Source organism: Micropterus dolomieu, unplaced genomic scaffold, assembly GCF_021292245.1.
Source record: "Micropterus dolomieu isolate WLL.071019.BEF.003 ecotype Adirondacks unplaced genomic scaffold, ASM2129224v1 contig_14480, whole genome shotgun sequence".
Lineage (NCBI taxonomy): Eukaryota > Metazoa > Chordata > Actinopteri > Centrarchiformes > Centrarchidae > Micropterus > Micropterus dolomieu.
In genome coordinates, this window is record NW_025743466.1 from 33,730 (window position 1) to 55,642 (window position 21,913).

Below are 21,913 nucleotides of genomic sequence, written 5' to 3' on the forward strand. Positions count from 1 at the left end.
TGCAAGGATACGTTAAAAGACACAGACACACACACACACACACACACACACACACAAAGTTAGTTAATTTGACATTAAGAGTTTAGCAAAGATATATGTGTGTGTGTGTGTGTGTGTGTGTGTGCGGTTCAGATAAGCAATACCAGCCCCGCCCTTGGCAAAAAAACCTTAAACAGTCAAGCTTCCCTCCTCAACATGCTCCTCACACACAGACACACATTATGTTCCTCCTTTTAAACAAGCTGAACTCAAATTTCATCAATAAACAAGTAATGATCCATACAAACATGTCACATTAATTTAAAGACACCAAACTATTACAACAAGAGTTTACAGCTTAGCAGGTCTGGTCAGGCTACAACTTCTTTGAGCTAAATGCTAACGTCTACATGCTGTCATGATTATATGGCAAAGCTAACAAGTTTAGCCTAAAGTACCTAAGCCTCTCCCCTTTCGGTAAACCATGGGACCTAATATCGAGAAAAAAATGTACAGTAGTCAACGACGAGAGGCAACAAATTTTTTGATCCTGTTTTAATTGTGCTCTGAATTACACACATGATGTTTGTCAATTTAAAATATAATTTTGAAAGTCAAGAAAGTTGCCGTTTGTCGTAAAATTATTTAAGTATAAGACTGGGAAAATACTTAATTACAAAGACTACAAACCCAAATGTCACGTATGTGACGTCATAACTGTTTTTCTCAATGGCTGAAGCTAACGTTACTGAAGCTAATGTCAAAGAGCTTCCATGTGTAGATGATGTGATGAAAGGACAAGGAGTCGTTGGATTAAACACATCAGGTGAGATACATCTGTGCATGGAACATAGCTAGTAGCAAGCAAGCAATAAACGTTAGCTTAGCATTACAGCGCTAACATGTTGGAGACGTATATTGTGCGAGACAAGAGATGTGGTTCATTGAGCGGTTTCACACAGAACTAAATGTGACTTTCTTCACTTACAAAATTATCTTTTAAATTGACAAATATCACGTGTGTGATTTGCGGCAGAATTCATATGGGATCAAAACATTAGTTGTCTCTCGCCGTTAAGGTCCCACGGGGCGGAAGGCGGGAACCTAGGCTCTCTATGCTAACATACTGACGTTAAGCAGGTATAATCTTAATCATGTAGGCTTATTAGCACTAAACAGTTTTTGGTAACAAACCAAAGTTTAGGACACATTTGAATTTTGACCTAGTGATCACCAGGTGTCATCAAATTTACCGGCATTAGGATTAATCCTGCGGGAACCATGAATGTGTGTAGTACCATCTTCTATAAAAAAAACAGACCAGTTGTCTATTTGAGACCTACATTTATTTGTCAAAACATGTAGCCATACCAGGCCAGCAAAAGGGACTAGGCTTTTAATTGAAGTTTTATGGTATTATAGCTCATTCTGAACTAAATTTTGCAATCCATCCAATAACTATTGAAATATTTCATACTGGATCAAAATGGAAGACCAACCTGAAATATTATCAGTAAGCAAAGACACCAAACAATACTTCAAAACATTAGGTACGGTTTAAAATAGAGTAGTGTTAAAAAGCAAAACGTATCCTGGTGTGTGCTGCAAACAAACTTTGATTTAGTCTCAGCTGACCTCTGACCTTTAATATAGTTCCTCCTTCTCTTCTGTAAAAGGAGTTATACAGTCCACATACCAAGTTAATCAACACTTTTCTACACTGCGTTTGGGTCCAAAGATGAACCACTTAAAAAAAGACAGAGTTACGGAGGGAGTGAGAGAGTCTTTGTTGGGTGAAACTGCTCTCTGCTGTTGAAATGTTTGGGGAAATGAGCTCGGACGCATCAACACACACTCACTTGAAGACAAACAGTAGAATCAGGTTTGTGTGTTGGTGTTGCCTGGTGAATAATTGCCTCTCTTTAAAGTAATCAGAGCAACACAACCACAAACAGACCAGAGTCTTACTCTAAAATCTCTCGATTTAAAGACACACAGTGCATACTAATCCAAACTGTGGTGTTAAGTCTGAACCACATTTACACCTGAAAAAAGACAACACCCACTTATCTTTCATGTTTTTATATGTTTTAACTAATTTTATAAACTAAAACTTGAAAGGAAGTCCAGTTCTCCGAATGTGCAGGATAAGTCTACAAAATTTTAATTGTGCGGTTAATGGTTACAGAAATGAATAGAAATTGATAATTTCACACTGCAAAAAATAGACACTGAATTGGAAGGAGACTCATCACCAGTGAGAGCTTAGTCGGACAGAAACCGATTGTTTGCTGTAGTATAGTGTTGCTCTGATCGGAGTTGTTGTCTTTCAGGAGCGCTGAAAAAGATTAATTTATTGAACATCTCAAGATGTTTCAGCTTAAAGTGTATCACTGAACACATTTAATATGGAACAATAGAACAAGATGATTAACCTCAAATTTAAACTTTATTTTTAATTCACTTTACAGGAGACTGGCAGCTTGCAAGGAATAAAGAACGATTTTTATTTATTATGATCAAAAAACAGATTTTTGCATTTGCAAAGTTTACTTGACCTGGAAATAAGGTCACCAAATTTGTCTGTGGGGGGGGAATAAAACGCAACTGAAAAAATAGTCTAAAAATTCAAATCATCTACATTGAATGTTTGCATCATGTACATTTTTCCTTGTTTTCTGTAGTAATAAAGATTCAGAAACACTATATTTTATAGCAGTCATATAGGAGTCATAATTTGTTTTTAAAAAATGTTGTACATTTCGTGGAAATAACTATGTAATTTGGTGCTAGTAATTGTGCCGGCATTTGTTGATTTTCCAAGGATTTTCCCAAAAAGAAATGGTGTAGAATATGAAATATAAGATGTCCATGAGGCATGTGCCGAGTAGATGTAATTATTCCTTTTGCTTATAGCATTAGTGATCATTTTTTTGATAAGAAGTGATGATCACAAAATAAACGTTCTTAGTTCAAAAGAAAAAAAAAATTTAAACCGGGGCTTACAACCACATCTCAGTCTTCCTCAGTAGATGGAGTTTAGCTACATTGTTTTATTGGCTATTTCCTTCCACGATGTGTTGAGAAAGGAGGTAAGAACCACATTGTTGAAAGTTCTTGAAAAAGCTAACAAGTGGACATTGAATTAAGATCTTCGCATTGTTACTGTTTCCAAGTTCAAAAATGCAGTCAAACAATCAAGAACTGAAAACAGTTTGTTACAGCATGTTGGGATTACAAAAAGCTTTTAATCATTTTATCACCTGGAAATAACATTTTTTAAAAATCTAAATTTAGCTTACAGACTTTAGTTTACAGTCAAACCCTGTTTTATTTATTCTTGATCGAACAAGACTGTAAAGTTCAAGCTCTATTTTTTTGCCTCTAGCATGTCTCAAGAACAGTTAATCCATTTTTAAAATTGAGTGGAATTTTCCTTAAAGGCAATATTTTATTCTGGTGGTACAGGAAACAAAGTCATTAGCGGTGTACAGGTTTAAGGTTTTTGAGATGTTATTGCACAAAGCATTGCATAGTTGTTGTCAGGCCTGAGGTACAGTGACACAAACAAAAACACGTTCATACATTTTAACAAAACAATCTGAAAGGAGTCAATCCACGGAACATTTTATCACACATAACAAGACTCTGGGTAGAGTGCAATGAGTACAAGGACATTCGGGAGATGGACAAAATAACAGCAACATTTCACATTACAACACAATTCAAGTCAACACTGCCTTAAGAATTTAATCAAAACCAGACTGAAGGGTTGAGCTTCACAAATATCTGGCTGTTGCATTGAGTTGTGGCAATTTGTCTTTGTGTTTCTATTATTTTGTTCACCAAATTATAATCAATTTGAACAGGAGAGAAAACTTTGGGCTCTATCAGAAGAAAAACAAAAACATACACTAGGCAGCACATTTATTCAGTATTTTCAAATAAACTGAATATAATCTCTTTTTTACAACATAGTATTTTATGATAAGAAATTATTCAAAAACATTATTTTAGTGTGTAAAAAAGGAGTATATTGTTACATATCACATTGTTAATTCAGACAGACAAAAACATAAAACACCTAAACTTTGGCTACTGATTTGCTAAGATCAGCTTCAGCCAATGTTTCTTCTCCAACAAACAAAGCAACATCATCAACATACAGCAAAATTTTTTGGCTTGTCTGAAATGATGAAATTATTATTATTATTATTATTATTATTATGCTGAACGTCTTGTCGCGTAAACCAAAGAAGGAAATGACCAGCAGCCAACCAGTTACTGGCTGTGCGGCAAACTAGCAAGTTAGCCGCACAGAAAAAAAACAAAACAAAGTTAGCCGCACAGGTAGGCATCGACAAGCCATCTATAAATTTCCTAAATGTGGTTCTGTAATGTGAACAGAGACACTGTATCCCAGGAGCAGCGACAATGTAGCGTTTCATCAAAGAAACTTTGGCTACAGGTACAAAGCGACATCGTTGACGTATAACAACATTTTGTGGTTCATAGCAAAGTGTTGGTGTCAACATGCTGCTGAGCATCTTATCATGTAAACCAGAGAAGGAAATGTCAGCAGCCAACTAGACAAGTGTAGTTAGCAGGCTAGCCAAACAGGTCCATTAACCATCTAAATCTTTCCTCAACGTGTAACCCGCTGGTGTAGCAATGTGAACAGTAAAGCAGAGAAACTTTGGCTACGGGTGAAACGTTGCCAGACAGACTGGCTACAACAAACCAGACATTCTTCACCAACGACAAGGCAACATTTTGGGGTTCATAGCAAAGTATTGGTCTCAACATGATGCTGAGCATCATAAGGAAATGACCAGCAAGGTGCAGCTGGAGCTAACTATGTAGCTGGAAAGTTAAGTTTATGGTCCAAACTCCTCCTCAGCGTGTAGCATGCTGATGCTGGGGTTTGATAGCATTTTAGAAAATCTGAACCCAGTTCTGAATCCACTCATCAAATATGAAACCTTTTGAATCCCTCATCAATCCTTTATTTTGGTTCTGCTGTCAACATTTGTAATAAAAGGTGACTAGAAGATTAAATTGAAATGTGCACATTTGTTGGCTCAAGAACAGATTACAGACTACATATTTGAGTGTCACCCCAATTTTTTTTTTTCACAACCTGTGAAACAGATGATATGGCATGTTGATTAAATATATCTGCCACATTAAAATAACACAGTCTACTTTCTTTTACATCTTTTTTTTCCACCAGCTACTTGCTTCAAATTCCTGAGTTCTGATTAAAGGGTAGCTTAGGTATTTTTCAACCTGGATCCTTTTTTCCCCATGGTTTTTATGACTAATTGGAACAACATTTTTTGTATTGAGAAAGTATTGAGAAAGCGTGCTGCGGCAAAACAGGACTGTGGTTACCTCAAGTGCTTGGTTTGCCACTGACAGGCTCAAATTGTTATTGTAAGTGACAGTTTTATGTAAAGGATCCCTGCAGACATAAACTATTAAAATAAAGTAAGATCTTTTTTGTTTAACCAGAAACTGTCACTATATCAGTCTCATCAAAGCCACCAGATTCCCTTAATAAAAGGTGTAGGTCTCTGTAGGGATCCTTTCCACAATGTTGTCAGACACTTTTAATAACAATCTGAGCCTGTCTGTGGCAAAAACAATCACTTTACAGGACGTACTTTGACGGGGTACAATTGCAGGCTTGTTCCACTGCAGCGCACTCACTCAATGGACCATTTCAAAAGATTTCCCAGTTATTAACAGACACAAAAACATGGGAAAATAGGGTCCAGGTTACAAAATGCCAAAGTTATTCTAAAAGTTGACAGGCATAAATGACTAATATGAAACTTAACCAGGAGATTCCGATGAATGAAATGAATATGATAAGATCAGCTTTTCGTTTCTCTAGAGAAGACTCATCACACTGTTGGTCTTATTGAACTAGAAAAACAGTCCACTTTTGCAGTTGTGGAGTGCAGAGGCTAAAACGTGCTGCTTTTAAATAATCTTTGGCCAAGATCAAACACCGGCTTGCAGAGAACAGCCAAGTTTAATTCTAGTAAATAACTTCTGGCATTAACGCTAATTAGCTACAGCTGAATATGATCTGCTGGAGGCAATGTTTGTCATTTTACCCGGCAAAAGGTCATCAGTACCGGCTAAAATATGAGAAGCTCACAGAATGTTTTTATTGCTAATAAAAAAAGAACAAAACACATTAGATTCAATAAGAGTCCTGGCATTTTATCAACATGGACGCAGATCCAAAGCTGAACTGTCTATAGGAAGCCAGCTGGTGCAGAGTTGTGGATCGTACAGACAGTGAAGCAGTTTTCCTGCAGTGGTGTTGAGGCACATTTAGTCGCTGTGAGTTTCTGACTGCAGTGGCTCAGGATTTTTTAAAGTTCAAAGAAAAGCTTAGTGCCTCACAGAGGATTAGATGGATTTACCCCCCAACTCTCTGAGACAGAGGCAAGAAATTAGCTCACAAGTACTATAGGTCTATGATTGTATGTATAGAAAGAAAGATCATTCTTAAGACCCCCCTTTGTCCTTAATATCATTTCAAGAGTTCAAAAAAATTAACATCCTTTTGAAAACACTCCAAATATCACTTGTTGTGCAGTTCCACAACAGTTTAAGAGTCGGAAAGTGATGAAATTCCCCCTTTTCTAAGCCTTTCCAGGCCTGCAGGAGGTATATCAGGACCCAGGAAACCCATTCAAAATCCAAAGTAATTAATTTCCCTCTAAACTATCTAACTGCCTCTTTTTGTAGCGAAGCTGGAAATATATCCTAAACCCACAAACTCCCAATTCCACTCTGGTATAAAACTATCCCAAATCCATCCAAACATTAAAAAATCCCAAAACAATCCCTCCCTAACTTTCCCCACAATGGTGTCCATTTATCCCAAAAGATCTTTCCGAACATATTTCTGGCCATTTTTTTTTGGTGGTTGTTGTGTCAACTTTCCTCCAGCCAGGAGGGGGCATCTACGCTGGGGTTGTTGAGGAGTTCGCCAGCCTGCTGGATGTTTTGCTGGAGGAAGCTGTGACACGATAAACTGTGAGCAGCAACGGCCGTGTGGAGCAGCCACAGCTGGTTATGGAGGACTTTGACCTGCAGACAGAGAGCGTAAATGAGAGATTTGTCAAACGAATGTTAATCCTTTCTTCATTAATATTAAGTATCCACCACTTTCTGCCAGGTATAATATATCATATCCATTTTGCAGCGAGAATTGGAGGTGAGCTAGCTAATTTTACTGTGTAGATTGTTCAGTTGATAGCTAGTGTTGTGTTGTCATTGCACTTTCAGATGCCGTTCACCATTTTGTGCAGGCGCTCTGGCGAAAAAAAAAAAAAGCACTGATCATGGGGAATCGACTCGTGGCTCTGCTTCAACTGTGTGACAGCTTGACAACGGCCGACCAAGATTTCTGACATCTTACCGTCTGACAGCCGTCTGTGAGCAGGTGATCAGCCCTCCCTGTATGCAGCACGGCAAACGATGTCAGACAAAGCTCAAATTCCGCCCTACTTGTGCGGCTCAAAAACTGAACCGAAACTGTCTGTGTACAGTGTATGGCCAGCTTAATAAAAAAGGCATAAAATGCTCAGAACATGGTTTAAAAAAATGTTTATACTGACTTATTTGGAAATATTGGGATATAAATAATGGGATGACGATTAAAGAAGTCAAAAACATGCGTTTTTCAAGTAAATGGAGACAGAACCTGCTGTAACTATGTCACCAGATTCCACCAATATGTCGTCATCTTCATCTATTTCTGTTAGTTCAGACACATCAGCAACACGTGGAAAGATGGTCCATGTAACACTAGAACTCTCCAGGATTCATGGAGGATGACTTGCTGACCATTTCCAGGTTTACCAGAAATCTCGGCTCCCTCTCTTGGTCCCTCTCACCTTGTTCTCCTCCAGCAGCTTCACCTTGATGGAAAGGTCATCTCTGATCCTCTGGTACTTCTCCCTCTGGTTCTGGAAGTCTTTCTGGGCCTGCTCCAGTTTGGGCAGAGTGATGGCGTCCCGGGGCCCCAGGTTCAGCTCCTCCAGGTCGACTCGGTACGCGTCGTACTCGATCCTGGGAGTTGGAGAAGAAGAGGTCTCAAAAATTGTTTCATTTTGTGGACCGTTTTTGTTTTGATAATATTCTTGAGGTCCGGTAGAGGTGGGATGTCACAACGAATTAAATAACAAATTACTGTCCAGCTTTTATCGTTTTCTTGCGGCCTGGTAGCAGTTGTTCAGTGGTTATGTCTATTACGATTTCCTAAATTTCCCAGAATAGCTTCCAATGTCGTCTCTATTGCCATGTTCATTTCTATTGGGGTGAATGATAGAAATGGAAAACACTCCCATGTTTATGACATGCACAACCTCCTTTGTGTACTTCAGCTTGTGATTTCCCTACATTTCCCAGAATGCCCTTCTGGGTCGTCCATTACTTAAACCCAAACCTTCCTCTCAGTCTCTGCTGTATTACTGTTGAAACACTTTCTGATGTTAAACAAATATGAGCTGCTGTATATATCTAGATATATGACATGTAGACCCTGGTGTGGCTGGAAGCAGCACGTTCAGGCTCACAGGAAACAGCAAATGTGTTTTCCACCCACCTGGCGGCCTCGTACTGCTTGGCATTGATCATAGTGTCCTCGATGGTTTTGTTGATCAGAGTGTTCATGTCGGATGTGAAGGCGTTAATGGCCGCCGCCAGAGTCTCACCGCTCTTAGACAGAAACTTCTGAGCCTCTGCATTTACACCAAAGTCCACCTGACAAAGAGACAAAGAGAGAACACCATGATTGACCACCTCATGCGAAATAACTTCACCCAAGGTCTTCAAATGTCCTGATCAGAAATACTGATGAGTGTCAAAATTAAAGCTAAACAATATGAAAAAAGGTATAATTGAAAATTGTCTTTTCACATATTTTTTGTAACAGTTTGCAGAATTAAGTTGTGAAACTGAGTGCACAAACTTACAGATTTTACAGCCAGATGTTAAATATAGGACTGACTGGACAGGATGGACTGTTGTCTTGTTTGGCTGCTTAGCTTACATACTCATTTACTTTTTAAACATTATATTTCCACTTCTAGTGGTACAAGATAGTATGAAGACTGGGGCTGAAACTCGATTAACTCGATTACTAAAATGGCATTTACTGTTTCGCACAGACGATTATTACTGTCGCACAACACGTTTACGCTTTGCGCAAGGGAAGATGAAGTGATTTGATGGGATGGATTGCAAAATAGCGGAAGAGAGAGAAAATAGCGAGCAACGAAGAAGAGACAGGCCAGTGACAAAGACAAAAAGTGTCCAAACTATGGGATCATTTCAAGCTAAAAGAAAACAAAACTCTATAACTTCCAGTCTGTGTGCTGTGAAACAGAACTAGCCTACCACAACGACAGTGTTTCAGCATCTGAGCAGAAAGCACCCGGTCTATGCATCGAGACCACGGAGCGGACCCGAAACAAGGTAACGTTAACATTAGCACTGAACGTAAATCATGATTGCTAGTTGAGATAAAGGCTAGCAAAGGTAAGGCACAATTCTTAGTTGTAAATGTATAAACATTTTTTTGTTCTCCGACTCGTTAGTTCCGTTTGGGTCGTACAGTGATAGGAGTTACACAGCTGATCCTGTTACTGAGGGTAACAAGCAAAAGTATTTGCTTGGCTGAGGTTGCTGGAGTGTAAATTTAGGAATGACCGGCTAACGTTGCCTGAACTCTGATAGCATCCAGGCCCTGCTTCAACAAAGAGGGGGAATACTACAGAGTGCATGTGCTAGTCATGAATAGGGATTTTGTTTATGTAACCTTTAGTCAGCTAGTGGCCTTGGAGGTAATACTTGGTCACTAATGTAGCTAGTTGGACATGCAAAAATTTTCAGCTAACATTACAGCGGCTAAATCCATTCCTCACACTCTCCCTCATATATATTTTTTTCCAAACTCGTTGAAAGCTGTGCAATTGTTACAGTTGCTAAACTGCGATTGGACAATTTCTGTTTGGGGGAGAGGTTAGAGAACAGACATTTGTAATTGTAGTAGTAGTAGTAGTATTGTAGTATTTGTGTCGTACAGTGTTAAAAGTAATAAATGTACTCGCAGTAGCAGCAGTAGTACAACAAAAAAATTTTTAGACTCACATGCAGCATTGGTGTTTTGAGGCTGAGTTCGGCAAAGGCGTCCCCCAAGGTCTTCTGGGTAACTGTGAACTGAGTGAGCTGATTGGCCAGTGTCTGAGCCAGCTTGGTCATGTTATCGTAGCGTTGTCGGTCATCTTTGAGCAGTTCGAGGCGAGGCTCCAGGTCCAGGTCCACCGTACGAGATCCACGGCCGAGCTTCTCTGATAGAGCCTGCCTGGTACACTGCGGGGAGACAGTATTGCTCAGACTGATTGAACATCTTTTACCAATGAACAGAAATAAAAAGTCCTGTTGGATTCCTCTCACCTTGTAGGCGCTGATGCTCCACTTGCGGACTCTTTGCAGCTTCTCACTGGCTGGGTTCTTGTTGTTGCCTTGAATCACCACAGGTCCTCTTCCTGGTGTCTGGGGTGACACTGGAAGGTCTGGAGGTGGGGGGTCAAAGGTCAATGGAGAGTAGTGATGAAACGGTATGAAAATTTCCCGATTATAGTGACCAAAATAATCACGTTATCAGCGGTATTGTAAAAATGTGGAGAAAATGATTCAAATGTACTGAAAAATCTCCACAGCGCTGGAGCTGCATACTGTGCATGCCCGCCTGCTTCTGGGAGACTGTCGCTAACTGCATTATGTATTTGCTGTCAGCTTATAATTGTTCGGTTATCCTTGCAATTAAAATGCGTGCGGTAATAATAACCGTCGGGAATTTTACTATGGTTTATTAAACCGGTAATCGTTTCATCCCTAACGGAGAGCTACCATGACAAGTGCAATACCTGACATATTGTGCAGTATTCTCTGCTTCAATACTCTGGTTACTCTTGTATCCAAAAGTAGTAGTGGTATGGATGGAAATGGTGGACCACACATATTATTTGAATGTTTACACAGTGTGTTCAATTGTTTGTGTAGTATTAGTTTAAGCAGACTGTGTTTGTCTTTTGCTGTGAGATCAGATCACATTTTATGACCAATTTATGCAGAAGTGCATGTAATTCCAAAGGGTTAACATACTGTACTTTTTCCTGCAACTGTAAATAACCATTTTACAATACATGTTAGAAACCAAAACAGCGTAAACACACACCTTTATAATGTTTCTACTCCTTCACTAGTTTACCTTTGTCCTGCCCTGTTTCCATGTTGACCTCTGCCATGGCCTCAGCTGGACAGGAAGTGACACCGTTGTCTGCGTGGTTGCAGTTACTGTTCGCGTCCTGTTAAAAAGGAGAGAGAGAAGTGTTTCTTTCCACAGCACTACGGCCACATGGACAGAAAAACTATACTGCTATGTTTTGGTGTCATTTACAGTCCCTGCTTCTATCCTCTGCTCTCTCGGAGGGAGGGCAGGGTTCAGCGCCTCCACGCGAGCGCGCGCACACACACACACACACACATTAATTCAAATTAATTAAATCAAACATTTATTGAACATTTGTTATGCTGTTAGTGAGGAATATTATATTGCGATAATTATCATTGTTGTCCTAGTCAAGCAGTCAACATGTGTAAACAAGGAGGAGTGTTGCCTCCGTCAGACCCACTAATTATGGTGTGTTTGAGCAGCATTTGGAGGCTAAGAAATTGTCAGTAGTCAAGGAATAACGCATTTAATCAGGGACAATTCACATCAAATCATGTATTGCAACAATGCTTTTATTGTGAATTGTCCCTTTTTAAATAGCATTACGGTATTTTAATATCCTGTTGTAATACATGTATTGTGAAATGCCCATAAATAATTGCACATGCATTTGACTAGTATAATAATAATTATATATGCATATTTGCATGATCCATCAAGTTCATTTATATTGATTCAGTTAGTAATATTTTCTTATTGAACTGCTGAAATTGTATTAATCCACCACATGATTACGCACACCTTCTGATGAAAGAAATTTGCATAAATTGTAAAATACAGTGTTCAGAAATCACACAGAATCTGGATATGACATTATATTAGTTGCTGCTCTTTTAAACTTTTGCTGCTTGTCAATTGTCTATTTTGGACTGGTTCTGACTGTACATGGGTCCCTTTCAGACCAGGTTTCTTTAATAGGAAGTACATTTATGCACACCAAAATCTTGGACCTGTGAAGCCCTCTGATGCACCTCTGACCTCTCTATGGAGCTCAACTTCCCCCCCACCCCCCCGCTCAACTGCTGCTGCCGGAAGCACTTTAACTTAAATATTTAAGATTTCTAGCTGCATCTTTCCAAGCTGGAATTTCAAATTTCAGTTCTTGAATGCAGCGTCAACAGGAGCATCACCAGTAAGCTACCGTAACGAGGTCAAAGGCCAGAAGTTAAAGCACCGTGACAATCCTCAGAAGTAACACCGTGGGAACCGGAGCTTATGGGGGACAATCAGAACCAAGATCAAAAGGTTGTGAGGTTGCCACGGAGATGATAGTTCCCTGTTGTGATTGGCGGGCACGGAAAATGGTCAGAGGTCACTGCTATAACACTCAGGACAGGAAATAGTCACCTGATATAGATGAAAGGTAAAGACACACGAACAGTAAACGGCTGTCGTCTACAGTTAAGACAGGTTACAGACAAAAAACATCAACACTGGAAGTTAACGTGTGTGTGTCTACCTTCTTGTATTTCCCACATAGTGAGGACCGGAGCTTTAGGTTTAGGTTAGGGTCGGCATTTTAGTTTTGATTGTTAGGGTTAGGGTAAACGTCCAGGGAACGCGTTATGTCAATGAGGGTCCTCAAAACTATAGAAGTACAAGGATGTGTGTAACAACATTATATTCCCCCTCCGTCACTCCTCCTCCATGGTTTAATTTGTTTCCAGGAAGTGATGTTCAGGGAATGTTGTGCAGTTTTGCAGGGGTTTTTTTCCCAGAAAACACACACACACATACACACACCTGTGGAGGGCTCACCGGGCTGGAGGAATTTGGCTCAAAGTTGTTGTGTCGCATTGAAGAGACAGCGAGGCATGTACTGACGCAAAGAGAGTTTTACACTCACACACACACACACACACACAGTATCCACCTTTGCTCTTTCCAAAGGTTAGAGAAGCTGGTGTGTGACAGGAAGGTTGCTGGTTTCTCCAATGAGCTCTTAAAAAAAAAGGTCACATTTGCTTTAAAAACAGATTTATTTTGCATCAGTGGATCTGTTAATCAGTTCACTCAGATGAAACCAAACCTACTTGGAAGTAGCAACAACCACGTCTCAGTGTAACAGACCTGGCAGTGCAGAGCCAAATCCTAAGGATCTGTTTCCGGACCGATCCAGGCAATTTGGATATTTGGATCGGTGGTAACAGTTCATTGAAAACAAACTGAGGTAACTAAAAATGTACCATTCAACACCTAGTGGCCATTAGAGGAACTGCAGCTTGAGATACAATCATAGCAAACGATGAAACCAGAAAAGTTACATCTCAACGTTTTAAAAACTGCTCTAAAACTACAGATCTGCACACAGGTGAGTCACCTGCTACCAGCTCCTGTTACCTGCCGTCACTCGATTACTATTAACCACAACAACGGCCGCCCTATCAGACGTACAAACACTCGCTGTCACTCTTTATCACCCCAGTTTGCTTTTGTTGTCGTCACAACTGCTGATAACATTGTAGAATCTGTTAGGCAGCCGGTGCACATTGTTCCTTTTCTTTTATTTAACTGGTTGCATAACGTGTGTGGAGTATCTGTAAAGAATAAATGCATCAACCACACGTCGGTTTTAAATGTGCTTAATAGGCTGTTGACACGCTCAGTCAGTCCATGACACTGAGAGACGGGAGGAAGAATGAAGTTAAGATGCTTCACTGCTTAGCCATGGTTAGCTGCAGCCTGCAACTGTGTGTATGTATGAATGCACTTGTGCTAGAGATGTGCGGATGGATATTTCTGATCCCAGTTTCTTGCTCTAGGATCGATTCTCATGCAACAGTATCAATATCTAAAACACAGTAATCTGGAGTGTGTGCATTTTATCGTAAGTAACTGTCACCAGGATGGTCAAATTAGACCTGGTTAACTACTTCTCCTTCCAAAGCCTCTGGAGTCAGTCTTTCCTGGGGCTGAAACGGTTCTGAAACCAAGACCGAAATCGCGACACAAAAGTCCACGGTCTCGTGTCGCAGATCCGACAGGCAGAACCGCGAAATCTCTCCTTGTATGTGTCTCGGCTGACTTTCTCCATCAGCAAGTCGCCGTGTTTAATTAATTCACCCATGATTCAGTTTTCAAGAACGCCACATGTAGATTGAAAGCGAAAGTAACGTTAGTGAGTGACATCTGCAGTGGTGCGTTCACTGTCGCTCCGTAATATTCTTTTGTTATCCTTATACAACTTGCATTTGATTATTACATATTTCTACATCTATTTATGTCAGCTGTATGTCTGTCTGCGTGTAGCACCTTAACACCAAGGCAAATTCCTTGTTATGTTATACTGTTAACATGTTTAATCGGTTATTAAATAGATCTTGTATATAAAAAAAACTAAACCAAACTGTAATCACAGATAAAACTTACATTTAAAACAAAACATAACCGACTCAAACATGACGGCCTGCTGATACAAGTCGCCTCTATCCTGCTATCCAGAGGTTGCCGCTTGATTAAGATTGAAGAATTAACACTGGACAACCACTCCTCACGTTACTACAACTCTGGATTGGACAACGGTGCGCGCCAAAAGCTGCAAAGCTACTGCATAATTCTGGCCCGCTAGTTCACCTGTCCAGATGTTACTTTTTACTGACCCCGGGCCACCGTTATTGTCGAACCCTGTCCAGATTTCGGGGCGTGATTTAGCGGAAATCAAACACCCAAGTTACAGTTAAAGAGTATCTGAACACCAGGCTGGACTGTGTCACTGCCTGTTTGACCTTAGTCATTGTGCTCTGTTGTAACTGTAAAACACAAAAACAGGAGTACACCTGCGCATCACTGCAAAAAAACTTTAAAGAGTTTCAGGGGGTGTTTGCTCGCTGACAGGAAGAGTTACTTTACGTTTAAAGAGCTTTCAGCAGCTTTTAAATGTTGTGATTTAGCTGAACAGAGAAGATAATACAGAGGTTTTGATGGTGTCTCACCGTAGGAGGAGTCTCCATCTCTGTGGCGCCGGACGCCAGGCTGACGTCCCCTCTGTGCTCCTCCATCATCTTGCTCCGCCCACTTCAGTTCCTCCAACTTCCTCATTTAGACAAAACAGAAAAACATCAATCTGCAACATTTCTTGTTCCTCTGAGGTTACGGTCCTGACTTATGAGGCTGCTTCTAAGCATTAAAAAGGATTAGTATGATGATGAATTAACATTAAAAACTTCTTTTAGATGTTTCTAGCTACTTATTTGCTATATTGTCACGTTATGTTTAACACTTCAAACAGCTGGAACTCTTGTATCAATGTTCAGATTTATGTTGTTGTATCAGAAAATGCGGTAAAAAATCTAAATATCCAACATGTACAATGATGATTATCGCTGCTGTATATTCTTAGTTACAGTTATCTGTTGGGGTTAGTGCCTTGTTTCATATTTAACCTTTCTAAAGGAGTTTACTTATATTTAAATATGCTGGAGAGCTGCCTGCTGCTTAACCCTCCTAGATTTTGGGTTAATTTGTGTGTTGACCTGATGATAATGATAACGTTGGTTTCAAAAAGAAAATCCTTCAACATGTTTGAAATTGTGTTTGTTTTTTTACATTTACATTTATCTAACGCTTTTATCCAAAGCGACTTACAATTGCTATATACATGTCAGAGGTCGCACGCCTCTGGAGCAACGAAGGGTTAAGTGTCTTGCTCAGGGACTCAATGGTGGATGGGTCACAGTGGGGGATTGAACCCGGGTCTCTCACATTGCGCCATTGCCCCACAATAATACATATCCTTGATAACAGAAATTATTTTTCTTTCCAACTGTTACAGATAACATAAATCTGTACTTAGAAATAATATCAAGGCATTAAAACAGCAAAATGGTCAACCAGTGAGATTTTATAGTAATTTGCATATATGTCCATACTCGCGTAACAGGTATTCTGGATGTGTAAGAGGGGTTGGAAGGGAGGTTATATTTTATTTAAAAGGACTATTTAAGTAGTCAACAAAGAAACAAAGTACCACACAAACATAAACCTGGGTAACTTTAAATATAATCATTGTCTGGAGGTTTATATTGCAAGGATAAAAGACGTAAGTACATTTAAGGATAACAGGAGTGTTTAGGAAGAGCTCAGTGTGTTGTTTCAGTTCAGTGGAGTGTAACAACAGTGTGGTTCCACCTGGTGGTGGAAAGGCAGAAGCACAACACTCTGCAGGAGGGATCCTTTTTCCCGGACTCTTTAAACATGGTGCAAGCATTTCTGGCTAAAACGCTGTTATCAGTTTTTTCTCATGCAGCTAATTTGGCTCTTTGAAAGCAGTTTGAGGATTTATTTGTTTTCTCTGGATGATCTTGAATAATAGCACGCTCTTATTTTGATATCAGAATCAGAGATAATTCTTGTGTCACAGTTGCTCACTTTGCACATCAAGGCATTAAAGGAATCAAAATAACAATAGAAGAAAGTTGGTAAGTAGAAATATAAAGAAAATATACAAATATAAATTTATAAATATAAAAATATAAACAAGAGTGTGGAAAAATGGTTAGGGTTAGGGCTTCCAAATCCTGGAGGGATTGTTTAATGATTCAACTATAAGTCTAAAGATAAAAAAACAACACATCTACAACAATTTCATCGCGCAAAAAAAAACACCTAAAAACATTGCAATCTTTTAGAAAAGCAGCCGCGAAAATCAGATATTTTAGACCACAACAATCACTAAACAGGCCTGCGAAATCCTGGAGGCACAGAAAATGAGTACTGATAGTGTTGAGGTGAAATCAAAATCCTGAAAAATGACAGTATTGTACAGAGAATAGACAATATTGCACATTAAGTAAAACCAAAAATAAGTTTGAGTTTAAACCGTGATCAGTGTTGATTGGCTGAGTGCTGATCATGTGATTGCAGGTACATGCGCTGCAGCAATTTATTCACAAGTCTAATTTTCAGTCACTTTGTTCTACATTGTGCACCACAATGTTTCCATCATCACTGTTAAACATTAGATTATTATTTACCAGTGAACGCTGGCAGAGTACGAGTGACGCTGCAAACATGTTGCTCTTAACTAATTGATAATTGCCCCTAGGGGGATTAATAAAGCTGTGTTAATTGTCCTCCTCCTCTAAGTTTCCGTCTGCTTCATGTTTGCTTCTTTTTCTTGTTTCTAATCTTACATGTTGTGTGTTTTAAAGTTGTTTTAATGGCTCGTTTTAACATCTGGCAGATGGACAACAGTTCTGTGGAAGAACAGTGATGTTATCAACATGCATTATCCCTGAAAATAAAGACACCATCTAACAGCACACACTGGCAGCTGTAAATGTTAACCTCCCTTCCTTTGCCATGGGACCTAAATATGTATACTTTTTGCTACTGTTCAAATTGTGCCCTGAATTACACAATGGTTTTCAATGTAAAAGATAATTTTGTTATTCAGGAAAGCCACGGTTTGTTGCAAAATCTTGTTTGTGACAGATGTCAGAGCTCTTTTATACTGTATTACCCGTAGATAAAGTTTAGATGAGGTGTTTGTACTTTGCACTTACTGTTAATAAAGTTTTATGGGAAAAAAACTTACATATTACTTATGACAGGAAAGTGGTAGTAACCTTGTGGCAGACAACTAATTTCTTTTGAAAGTCTCAGTTCTTCGTAAAACATTAACGCAACATTTACGTTCTGCTCAGTGAACAACATCTCTTTTTTCGCACAACATACATCATCTACATATTAGCGCTGTAATGCTAAGCTAACATTTATCTCTTGGTTGCTACTAAGCTAGGTAACTATGTTCTGTTTTTCACCTGATTGTGTACGACAAACTGCAACTTTCTTGACTTGCAAAATAAACTTTTAAAGAGGTGATATGCTAATTTTCAGGTTCAAAATCTTAATTAGGGGTTGTACCAGAACAGGTTTACTTGGTTTAATTTTCAAAAAACACCATATTTTTTGTCATATTGTACATTGCAGCAGCTCCTCTTTTCACCCTGTGTTGAAGGCTTCGGAGTGATACATCTTGTGTCTAAATGATCTTTGTTGGGAGTTGCACATGCGCAGTTCCTAGTTAAGGACAACTAGCCAATCAGAAGCAGAGAAGGGCGGGTCAGTGAGAAGCAAACGCGGCTTCAGTTCAGCTGTATATCCCCTTACCAGCTTAGCAACATGGACTGGAGCAAGAGTTTCAGAGTGGTCAGTTATTTACCTGTAACAAAAGTATTTTTCATCCATAAAGTTTTAACTGAGCTCTGTCTCTACATCACAGTAACAACTTTATGTCCACTGACTGCCTGGAGGGTAGCTAGTGTTTGGAAGGGAGAGGAGAGCTCAGTGTTTTTCCACCAATGTTTGAGGGCGTGTCGGAGTAGCCGCTTGGCGAGTGTTATATGACGCGCATTTAGCTTTCATCCCTGTGACTGGGATGAAAGGGAAACAGCTGGACTACAAATGAGCTGTTTTCAGGCAGTTCAGAGCAGAGCTTTCTGTGGGAGATGGGAACTCCCTTTGGGCTGGACTTTGAGCTTTTTACTTTGCAAACCTGTTACATGCACAAAAAAGGAGTATAACTCAATAAAGGAGAGGGAAAAAGGCAAACAGCACAATACCCCCTATAAAGTCCAACACAACAAAATAGACTTTGAGTTTATTCTTGGATTAATGTCAAGATGTGAACTTTACCACTTGTCATAAGTAATAAAGTATTTTTCCCTTACAACTTTAAGTTAAGTGCAAAGTACAAACACGTCATCTAAACTTTATTCACTGGTAAAAGGGTATAAAACAGTGAGCTGGCCTCTGTCACAAGACACCACCCATGTAAATTATACAGGCACATCTAGAACTTGTTTTCTGCCACATTAAAAAAAGTGTTTGACCCCTAATTTCTGCACATGACAACATGATTGGAACTACTTTCACACAATATTAAAATGTGGTTTTCTCCACTTCTGCTTGTCAAAAGGAAGATAGTAACTTTCACTTCTGCATGGAACAACTTGAGGAAACTGTATACATACAGCTCAGTCTGTTCGGGCTTAGCTTGGAAACCGGAAGGTCGCCGGATCGAGTCCCCGGGCGCCGTGTGATGGTAGCCCCCTCTCTCTGACATCTCTCCGTGTGTTGCTATGGGTTTGTGCATGTGTGTTTAATGCTAACAATAATAGAGTGAAATGTAGAAAACACTGAATTTCCCCTTGTGGGATTAATAAAGTATATCTTGATACCACGTGACAAAGTGATGCTGCACCTGAAAGCTGGCGTCACACCTGCTACCCGTGATTTTAGAGCTGCAGAGATTATTCAATTCATAATAATCAACAACTATTTTGATAACTGAATAATTGGTTTGAGTAAAGAAAAAAAGCCAAACTTTTCTGATTCCGGCTTCTTAAATGTGAATATTTTTCAGTTTCTTTACTCATCTATGATTGTGAACTGAATATCTTAAGGTTGTGAATCAAACAAGACATTTGAGGACGTCATCTTGGGCTTCAGGAAACACTGATTGAAACGTTTCTCCATTTTCTGACATTTTATAGACCAAACAACTGGTGGTCAACCGATATGGGTTTTTTAATGGACGATATTTAGAGAGCAGGACATATTAATGCTGATATCAGAACAAAGAAAAGTCATGTATAATCCTATTATGTCTGCAGAGTACAATCTAACATACATCAGCCGACGTGTTGTTTTAGATGGAAGCTTTATTAATGAATGAAACAGAAACACAGATTTGGTTCTGCTGTAGATTTCAGAGCGAGTCTGGTGTTTAAGCGGGGTACAGTTTGTCAGAAGTGACGTAATTAAGCTGCATTCTCTACCGTATAACAATATATATTTAACACTGGTAGATGTGTCTGCAGACTTTATACATTTAACTTGCTCGTTATCTCAAAATACCAGATATCGTCCCGATTAACCTAATCGATTGACTGTTTAAATTTCTATCACTACTAACAACTAGCCTAATCGAGAAAATACTCAACGGATCTGTTTCTGTTCTAATGATTTGGATTTTGAAGAGCAGTTCACTGTTACTTGATTAGCTTGATTATTTTACGTTTGTAATATGCAGTCTCTATAATGTAAAATATCCATATTTATATCGTGATTATTTCAACCCAAATAACTGTCTTAACCATTAGGGGATTTGAGTGAAATTATCCTTTAATCAAAAGTGTAAAAGCAAATTATACTTATACCAACATAAATATAAATCTTAAAATAAAATGCAAAAAATAATAATATAAAAAAATAAATATATAAATAATATAAAGATCTGGAATATAAATGTTAATTAATTCATTTAATATAATTTATTGGCCTAAATTTGAGTTAATAATTAAAAATATGGAATAAAATATTACAGATAATCTATAACAGAAAAATGTGATTTTAATTAAATATAAAAAAATCAATACTGAGGAGACTTATAAACTGATCAATTAAAGACAGATTTCAATAATAATAATATACATTAATCATAATTTAATACACGCAATATTATACAGTTGCCAGTTTATTAGGTACACCTGGCTAAAATTAGTATGTTGATGGTGTTTATGATATTCTGTCATTCAGTGAAGGTGAACAAAATAATAGAAACACCTCAGTATTACAAACTACAGCAAAGCTTCCAGAAATGACCATAAAGTGCAAATGTTTTATTTGTTGTTGTTTTTAAGCTAACGTTACCGAAGAGGTTGTGTTACCTTATTTACCAGGTAAACAATCAACTGTTTCGACGCATAAAGTCAGTAAACTGTGTTTTTAAGTAAATAAATCACCAGTTTCCGCAAAATAAACTGTCCCGTTAACGAGTCAACAGCAAAACAAACGCCCAAAGGTGAGTTTTACCTTCACAGTTTTAAAAACAAACCCCTTCTTCTGCTTCTTCTTCTTCTAAACGTGAACTTTCTTCCTTCTTCGTCGCCGTTTTTCGGTTAAATCCACACATTTAAATGTTCCGAGCTGAAAAACTAAACCAAACTCTGTTTAAAAAGTTACGAAGTTAAAGCGAGGAAAAAAAGTCAAACACACCCGGAAGTGTTTGACAGCCGTTTCTTTCCAGAGAGGGCGCTCGATCTGTCTCTCTTGTGTCTTCCGGAGGGGCGGTGATGTGAACTGGGCCAGACAGGAAACCAACCTGACTCTTGTTCCGAGTTTATTAATGATGATTTAAAGGCTTCATTTGTTGAATATGTACCGTTAATAATTAAAAACAAGTGTACATCTTTGATCTCACAGCTTTCTCAAGGTTTCAAGGTTTTAAGGTTCAAAATTCAGCTTATTGTCCCCTCTGTAAAAAACTGTAAAAACTATTAGTGAGTGTATGTTTTTGATGTTTTAATGACTTTCTGTTATTTTGAGCAGCTAAAGCTGTAGAAAAATAAAATTCAGTGTTTACCAAAAAAACCTAACTGGAATGTGCCAGGTTTTTTGACCAGTGTTGACTTAGTGTTACAAATTTTTAAATAAAACAAAGTTATTTTAGAAAACCAGCACTTAAGAAGCATAAAATTAATTAATTAATTAATTAATAGTTTTTGTTTGGCAGAATTTAAAGCAAAATAAGTTATGTTTGCACCCAAGACTTGTACTGAACACGAAAGCCTCCAGAGGCCACTAGTGTACAACGTCAGACTTTGT

The 21,913-nt window shown here is 38.7% G+C and overlaps 1 protein-coding gene across 3 annotated transcripts; it reads right to left on the reverse strand.

Moving 5' to 3' along the window:
* Window positions 1–3,400: 3,400 nt before the first annotated feature.
* On the reverse strand, window positions 3,401–21,332 carry LOC123966881 (arfaptin-1-like). Of its 3 annotated transcripts, none has more exons than XM_046042971.1 (8): window positions 21,144–21,332; window positions 15,238–15,334; window positions 11,282–11,378; window positions 10,465–10,583; window positions 10,159–10,380; window positions 8,612–8,769; window positions 7,902–8,076; window positions 3,401–7,092 (listed from the first exon to the last, which is right to left on the reverse strand). In XM_046042971.1, the coding sequence occupies exons 2-8, from the start codon at window positions 15,304–15,306 to the stop codon at window positions 6,937–6,939; spliced, it is 996 nt and encodes a 331-aa protein (XP_045898927.1). In that variant the 5' UTR covers window positions 15,307–15,334; window positions 21,144–21,332; the 3' UTR covers window positions 3,401–6,936. The 3 variants fall into 3 exon arrangements, with proteins under 3 accessions (XP_045898927.1, XP_045898925.1, XP_045898926.1); XM_046042969.1 differs by having other exon boundaries at window positions 21,122–21,332; XM_046042970.1 differs by having other exon boundaries at window positions 15,238–15,338; window positions 21,122–21,332.
* Between the last annotated feature and the right edge of the window lie 581 nt (window positions 21,333–21,913).